Source organism: Centruroides vittatus, unplaced genomic scaffold (genome assembly GCF_030686945.1).
Source record: "Centruroides vittatus isolate TY-2023 unplaced genomic scaffold, ASM3068694v2 contig_449, whole genome shotgun sequence".
Lineage (NCBI taxonomy): Eukaryota > Metazoa > Arthropoda > Arachnida > Scorpiones > Buthidae > Centruroides > Centruroides vittatus.
In genome coordinates this window covers 13,771-21,315 of record NW_027122246.1, presented here as the reverse complement: position 1 = coordinate 21,315, position 7,545 = coordinate 13,771, and the positions used below count along the sequence as shown (strand labels likewise).

At 38.7% G+C, this 7,545-nt stretch overlaps 1 protein-coding gene across 1 annotated transcript; it reads left to right on the top strand.

Moving 5' to 3' along the window:
* The first annotated feature begins 2,187 nt into the window (after nt 1-2,187).
* Nucleotides 2,188-5,047, top strand: LOC136977150 (uncharacterized). Its single transcript, XM_067272587.1, has 2 exons — nt 2,188-3,264; nt 4,949-5,047. Exons 1-2 carry the CDS (start codon nt 2,188-2,190, stop codon nt 5,045-5,047), a joined length of 1,176 nt encoding a protein of 391 aa, XP_067128688.1.
* Nucleotides 5,048-7,545: the final 2,498 nt, after the last annotated feature.

Sequence of the window (7,545 nt, the reverse complement as noted above, 5' to 3'; positions counted from 1 at the left end):
TTTGTTTTTTTTCGAATGTGAACAAAACACAATGAAACAAGAAAAATTTTTGTTTTTTTTTCGATGTGAACAAACCAATGAAACAAAGAAAAACTTGTTTTTGTTTTTTTTTTGAATGTGAACAAAGCACAATGAAACAAAAAAACTTATTTTTCTATTTTGAATGTGAGCAAAACACAAATAAGTAAAGAAAAAACTTTTTTCGAATATGAACGAATTAGAAATAACTGATGTAAAACCTACGTTTTAAATACGAATATAAACATGTAAATAGTTGAATTTCTTTCTAGAATTCATCATGAATGCAACAATTTGGAGTCACCGAAATGGCCCGTTTTCAAGCCACTTTTCTTCTAATCACAGCCATTATATTATTTTATTATATTCGCTCCTGAATTTTATTCTCGACAGCTCAGATGACATGTGCATTTGTAAATTCATAAATTCTTCAAAGTTTTCAATCAGTTCAGTATGAATTACATTTAATAATTTAATTCAAAATGTTCAGTATTCAATAATTTTGCACTAGCAATTTTCACAGAAAAATTTTTATAATGAGCCTGTGACGTATAATAATAAATACAATTAGTTCTAAGAATAATGCTGCAATTATTACAAAAATAATCTCAAATGTAAACTTAATTTTTATATAAATAATAAATATACTATTTGACTCAAACACTTATAAATAAATACGAAAATAATCACCTCAATAATTACCAAAAATTCATCTTCAAATCGAATTTTCACAAATCATATAAAAATAACAATAAGAAGACTGCAACTTTTCAATTTGTTTTATTAAAATATTAAAAGAAGCGATATTAAATTAATTTTTAATAACAAGACTTATTATTGAAACCCTAAAAGTTCGAAATTTGTCCATATTTTAAGTTTATTTTATAGGTATTTTTGCAACGAATAATAAAAGTATTTCATAGCAGAAAAACACACATTAATTTAATGAAATTACTCCTCACCTCTTACACAAATTATCTGGGTTTTCTGAAAATGAAGTTTGCTAACTATTACAAAATTTAATTAATTGTTTAAGAGTTAGCTGTGTTTAAAATGTGATAATATGAGTTTTTTTTTAAATATCTTATGAAACTGTCTTTTATGAAAACTTTAAACTTTTTTTTACACACTTGTATGTGCAGACACACAGATGTGTACATATATACAGAAACATACATGTCGAGCAACAGAAGGAACAGTCGTCCGAATTTCGGATAAACAAGAACAAAAGTTGGCAGAGATCACAAATTAAAACATGGAATATGTGTAAAATTGTAGACAAATCTAGAATTTGTAGTGATTTTTGCAAATTCGAAAATCTTAGTATTTGTAAAGCACTGCTTTAAATTTTGCTTAACGCAGATTAATTATTCTTTTGTCAAAAGTGTGTCAAATGTTTTAATAATATTATTAACTCAATAAAAAGTATAACGTAAACACAAAGTAAATACAATAATGCTACGTTTGCGACTAGCTTCGATATCGATTTACCTACAATCTAAATTGTAACTGTCGCCAGAAAAACATCGAGCTGTTCGCACAGGCAGTCTGCTTGAGAATAACCCGGCTATTACACGCAACGATAAAACTGACATAATTATTCCGGAATTCACGAACACCAACAAACAAAACAGTAGGTTTGGTCATAAATAAATACTTTTTCTTGCCATATATCTAATAATAGACAGTTGTCGTCGTCACTTCAGGTGGCCCTCCGATGTGGGTTCCTGTCCGTGGTGAGGGGACCTCCCAGAGATGGTTTAGTAACTTTTCTTTACCATCCCTGGGATCTGAACGCCCACCCACGTGTTTGCCGTGCGTGGTGACCCGTATGCCGGAAAGGGGGATCCTGGTAGTTGAGGGGCAACATAACGTCCCCAACACACTGCTTTGGCCCCTGCTTCGGATAAACGGGAGGCTCAAATCAGGCTCCGTTTGAGTCAATCGGCTGGTCGTTGAGTCATTCTTGACCTCGGCCTGGAGTCAACCGATCGATGCAGACCGGGCGGACACGTCAGACAAGGTGTGCTCTTCTCGACTGCATTGTGAGGGTATAGCTCCTGGGAAACCCTGGTGTGACGGTCTATGGGATCCTCTCATGTGACGGCATCCCCTTGTTGGGCCCCATGGTGGGTGGGGTCACTAGGAGCTGAATATCTACTCTTAAATATGGATTCTAAAACCCCAAAAAATCCAGACATGCCAAAAAATACAAATGAAAACATTTCCAGCCAGCCATGCTACTTGATAGTGCATGCTACTGGAGAAAAACCTCTGTCAAAATGCTCCCCTTTCTTGATCCAGAAGTTATTCGAATCAACCATTGGGCACCTGAAGAAAACACAGAAATTGAGGTCAGGGGACCTACTTGTAGAAACTGCCTCACCTCAACAATCGGCAAAACTTTTAGCTACAAAGAATTTAGGAGAAATTGAAGTGACAGTCACACCACATGGAAGTTTGAATTCATCACGTGGTGTGATATCTGAGATCGATCTGATGTCTGAAGATGAATCAGATATCCAGATCGGTCTTTCAGACCAAGGCGTCACTGCTGTCCGACGCATCTCCATTCGTCGGGATGGCAAGTTGATTCCTACAAAACATCTTATTCTGACATTTAATAAACCGACTTTGCCATCTGTTATTACAGCCGGTTATCTACGCTGCCCAGTTCGCCCATATGTTCCAAATCCGCTGCGTTGCTTTAAATGCCAGCGATTTGGACATTCACAAACATCTTGCCGAGGGAAAAGCGTATGCGCACAGTGTGGGACGGAAGGTCACGAGAGTACCGAATGTAAAACTACCCCATGCTGTGTGAACTGCAAGGATGCCCATCCTGCCTACTCCCGAAAATGCCCTGCATGGCAGAGAGAGAAAGAGATCCAGCGAGTGAAAACAGTCAACAATGTACCTTACCTAGAGGCTCGCCGCATGGTCACTTCAAGTGCACCACTGAAGCAGAAGACCTATGCTGCTGTCTTGAAATCCACAAACACTTGTGCAGTTCAAACAGATATCTCTGTCTCTCCAAGTGAATCCTTTACTCGCCATGCGAAATGTTTAATACTGCCATCTACCCAAACACCAGAAAAAGAGAGCAAGAAGACAAAGACACCCCTACCTAAAACAGGGGTAACAACCAGAAATGTGGGTTCTAAAAAAGCCAGTAAGAACCCACTTAACAAACAAAGAGTGAAAGCAGCCCTCTCTAAAGTTTCAAAAAAATCAGAAGCTCAATCTGTGAGTGAGTTTTCTGACATATCTGACGAAGAGCCTAATACGGAGGTTACGAAACCAAAGTCACCTCCAAAAGAGAGACCCCCTGTTAAATTAAAGAGGGATACCCTCGCAAAGAATGCTACCTCAAACACATAATGGATTATAAAATAATCCAATGGAACTGTCGTGGTTTCCGCAACAACTTCTCTGACGTTAAACACCTGACATACTCTACCTCATCTCTCTGCGTGGCACTCCAGGAAACACATCTAAAACCTGGAGAAAGAATTTCTTTAAAAGGATTCGATCTTTACCGTAAAGATGACGACAGCCACACCCGCGCCAGTGGAGGTGTGGCTGTACTGGTTTCAAACCGCATCCCGTCTTTTCCGGTACAAATAACAACAGAGCTGCAAGCTGTGGCAGTCAGAATATCTATGGGCGTCACTGTCACAGTTTGTTCCATATACTTGCCACCAGATGTCAGAGTCAATGAGGATGAATTGGATGCATTGGTTGAACAGCTGCCAACTCCTTTTTTTTTACTTGGTGATTTCAATGGCCACAATCCAATGTGGGGCAGTCACGATATCAACCGTCGAGGCAGAGCCATTGAAAGATTCATAGGTAATCACCAACTATATTTATTTAATACTGGAGAAGTGACATACTTCCACGCCCCAACAAGAACATTCACTGCCATTGATCTATCATTAGCAACCCCAAATCTGTTTTCAGCGTTTATATGGGAGGTTGGATCTAATCCACTTTCCAGTGACCACTTCCCAATATTTCTAAAATACCAAGGCAGAGAAAGCTGTGAAACAGCCCGTCCACCACGCTGGAAACTTGAAACGGCAGATTGGCCTGCTTTTTCCTCTTTGGCTAATATCACTGAGGAAATGGTCAATACTGCCGATATCAATGATGCAGTCGAAGTTGTCACTTCCAGTATTATTCAGGCAGCCGAAAAAACAATGGGGAAAACGTCAACCAGATATCCAAAACATCCGAAACCATGGTGGGATCAGAATTGCGAGGCAGCATTTAAAAAGCAAAAGAAAGCATGGGGGATTTTCAGAAGATACCCCACTGCTAACAATTTGGTTGCTTTTAAGATAGCAAAGGCTAATGCCAGAAAAATAAGAAGGCAAAGCCAAAGGGACTCTTGGAGGAAGTATGTTTCTAGCATAACATCTTCCACCAGCTCAAAAGCAGTCTGGGATAAAATCCATAAAATCAATGGAAAATATGCTTCTCACTCTCTGTCCATGCTGGAAAGTAATGGCACAATAATCAGTGACATAAAAGGTATTGCTGATTTGTTGGGTGAAACATTTTCGTCTTCATCCAGCAATATTATGTATACAAGGGATTTTCAGGCTTATAAAGTCCAAACTGAAAAACAATATCTAAACTTCCACTCCCCATCTGATGAGGAATATAATGTGCCATTCAGCAGAATAGAACTATGTACTGCAATCTCTCGCTCGGGGAATACTGCTGTAGGCCCGGATAAAATCCATTACAGCATGATTAAAAATCTGTCAGGCAATTCCCTTAGTAACCTTCTGAATCTGTTTAACAGAATATGGACAGAATGTATTTTCCCTGACTCTTGGAGGCTATCAATTATTATTCCCATTCCCAAGCCAGGTAAAGACTGCAAGAATCCCTCTAATTATAGACCAATTTCTCTGACTAGTTGTCTCTGCAAACTTTTCGAGAGAATGGTCAACAGACGTTTGATGTTCCTCCTAGAGGAAAAGAACTACTTTTCACCACATCAGAGTGGATTTCGTAGGAACAGAAGTACCACAGACAATTTAGTAAACCTTGAAACATCTATACGCGAAGCGTTTATTAGACGACAGCACTTAGTGTCTGTGTTTTTCGATATAGAGAAGGCCTACGATCGCTGTTGGCGATACGGGATACTCCGTGATCTGCACAAATTCGGATTGCGGGGTAATTTGCCAATTTTTATAAAAAACTTCCTACAGAATCGAAGATTCCAAGTCAGGATGGGCAACACTTTGTCTAGGCCTTTCACACAAGAAGAGGGTGTCCCTCAAGGTTCTATTTTGAGTGTAACTCTGTTCCTAATAAAAATTAACAGTATAACTAACTGTCTTCCTCCCAGTGTGAAACACTCTCTGTATGTGGATGACTTTCAGATTTCCTGTCAGTCTAGTAACATGGGTTTTATTGAGAGACAACTGCAAACCTCCTTAAATCGAATAGACAATTGGTCCAAGACCAATGGTTTCAGTTTTAACGTAGAGAAGACCTCGTGCATCCACTTTTGCCGAAGGCGTGGTTTGCACCTGGACCCTGAAATTCACCTAAATGGGGTTAAAATCCCAATGGTCAACGAAGCAAAATTTTTGGGTGTCGTGTTTGACCATAAATTGACGTTCTTACCACACTTGCGCAATTTGAAGAGTAGATGTTTAAAAGCTTTAAACCTGTTAAAGGTATTGTGCTGCTCATCCTGGGGAGCAGACAAATGTTCTATGCTCAGGATTTATAGGGCCCTTGTTCGCTCTAAGCTGGACTATGGATGCGTTGTGTATGGCTCTACACGTGAATCTACTCTTCGGATGCTGGATCCAATCCACCATCAAGCATTGCGTTTGTGCACTGGTGCATTTCGAACTTCTCCTGTACAAAGTTTGTATGTGGATGCTCATGAGCCTCCACTATCTCTTAGGAGAGAACAGTTGTCTCTTTTTTATTACATTAAACAGAGATCTCAAAATAAACTTTTAGCTGATTGTTCAGATAGTCAGCTGAGGAGATTATTTGCAGCTCGCCCAAGTAGTGTCCCTACATTTGACATAAGAATGGAGAATGTAAGCAGCACGATTGACCTGGACACAAGCAACATTTCGCAGGTCGAGGTCGATAATATATCACCTTGGTCAATTCCTGTGATAAACGTTGATTTAAGCTTAAAGCAGTTTCTAAAAGAAACCACCCCAGACTACGTTTATAGACAGCACTTCGCAGAAATTCAACATCGTGACAGGAATTTAATTCCTATATACACAGATGGATCTAAATCGGATGACTATGTTGGCTTAGCCTTTGTTTGCCAGGATGAAATCGTGGCAGAACAAATAGCACCGAAGTCTTCCATTTTTACTGCGGAGTTGCAGGCTATTTATTTAGCCCTAAAGTATATAAATAGGAAAGGTCATCGTTGCTGCGTGATTTACACTGACTCAGTTAGTGCACTTCAGGCTTTGATCTCGTATGAACCTAGTTTTCACTCCATAGTGATTAAAATTCGTAAGCTGATTTGCCATCTTTTTGCGAGGAATTTCTCTATAAAATTTTGTTGGGTCCCAGGCCATGTAGGTATAAGAGGGAATGAAGAAGCTGACGCAGCTGCAAAGTCAGCAAGTCCTTCTCAGCATACAATGCATATTGAAGGAGGTGACTTGAAGCTAGTTGTTAAAAAACGACTAGAGGAGAGATGGCAAAATGTGTGGAACGCACAAGTCCACAATAAACTACACGAGATCAAACCTGTGATAGAAAATTGGACACAGAAGAAACCTTATGACAGGAGATCTGAGGTCATTCTTACTCGTTTGAGAATTGGACATACTCGACTGACTCATCAATACCTTTTGAAGGGTGATGACCAGCCTGTATGTCAGTATTGCAACTGTAATGTAAGTGTTAAGCACATACTGAGCAATTGCATCGCCTCTGAACGGATTCGTAGGCAGCATTTTGGAAATGCAAGTTTTAAAGAGATTTTGGGCCAGAGGCCAAATGTTGATAAATTATTGAACTTTCTAAAAGTTACAAATATTTATAAAGAAATTTAATTATTTATTTATTTATATCCATATACATGTTGTTGTTATACACAGTTTAACTGTTGTATATTTTTGTTATTGGTTTTTTGTTTTTTGTTTTGTTCATTTTTATTGTTATTTATGTACATATATATACCGTATGTTGTGGCGCAGCTTGGCCTATGTGGCCCTTGTTGCCAATAAACTTTAACCAACCAACCAACCACTTCAGATGTCTTTTTTATTTCTCGGTTGATAGCTTGACACATGTTTTATAACCATCTTGTATTTTCTCGCGAGTGTGAGATTGTGAAAATGCTCTTATGACTAGAGCTACTTTAAAGAAATCTCTTGAGTCAAATGCAATTGAATTTCGTTTCAGTTGAGATTGAAACGGTGGAGAGAAATCACAACACAGGATAGTCGCCGACCTTGATCACAATTTAGATTGAAATAAGCAGTGCGTATGGAATATAACAAACTAAGTTGA

What these genes read in the sequence shown, in the direction of transcription:
- LOC136977150 (XM_067272587.1), top strand. Translation starts at nt 2,188, where the DNA reads ATGGATTCTAAAACCCCAAAAAATCCAGACATGCCAAAAAATACAAAT. An exon ending in AAAAATCAGAAGCTCAATCT is followed by an intron (nt 3,265 to 4,948) that starts GTGAGTGAGTTT and finishes TTCTCTGACTAG; the next exon opens with TTGTCTCTGCAAACTTTTCG.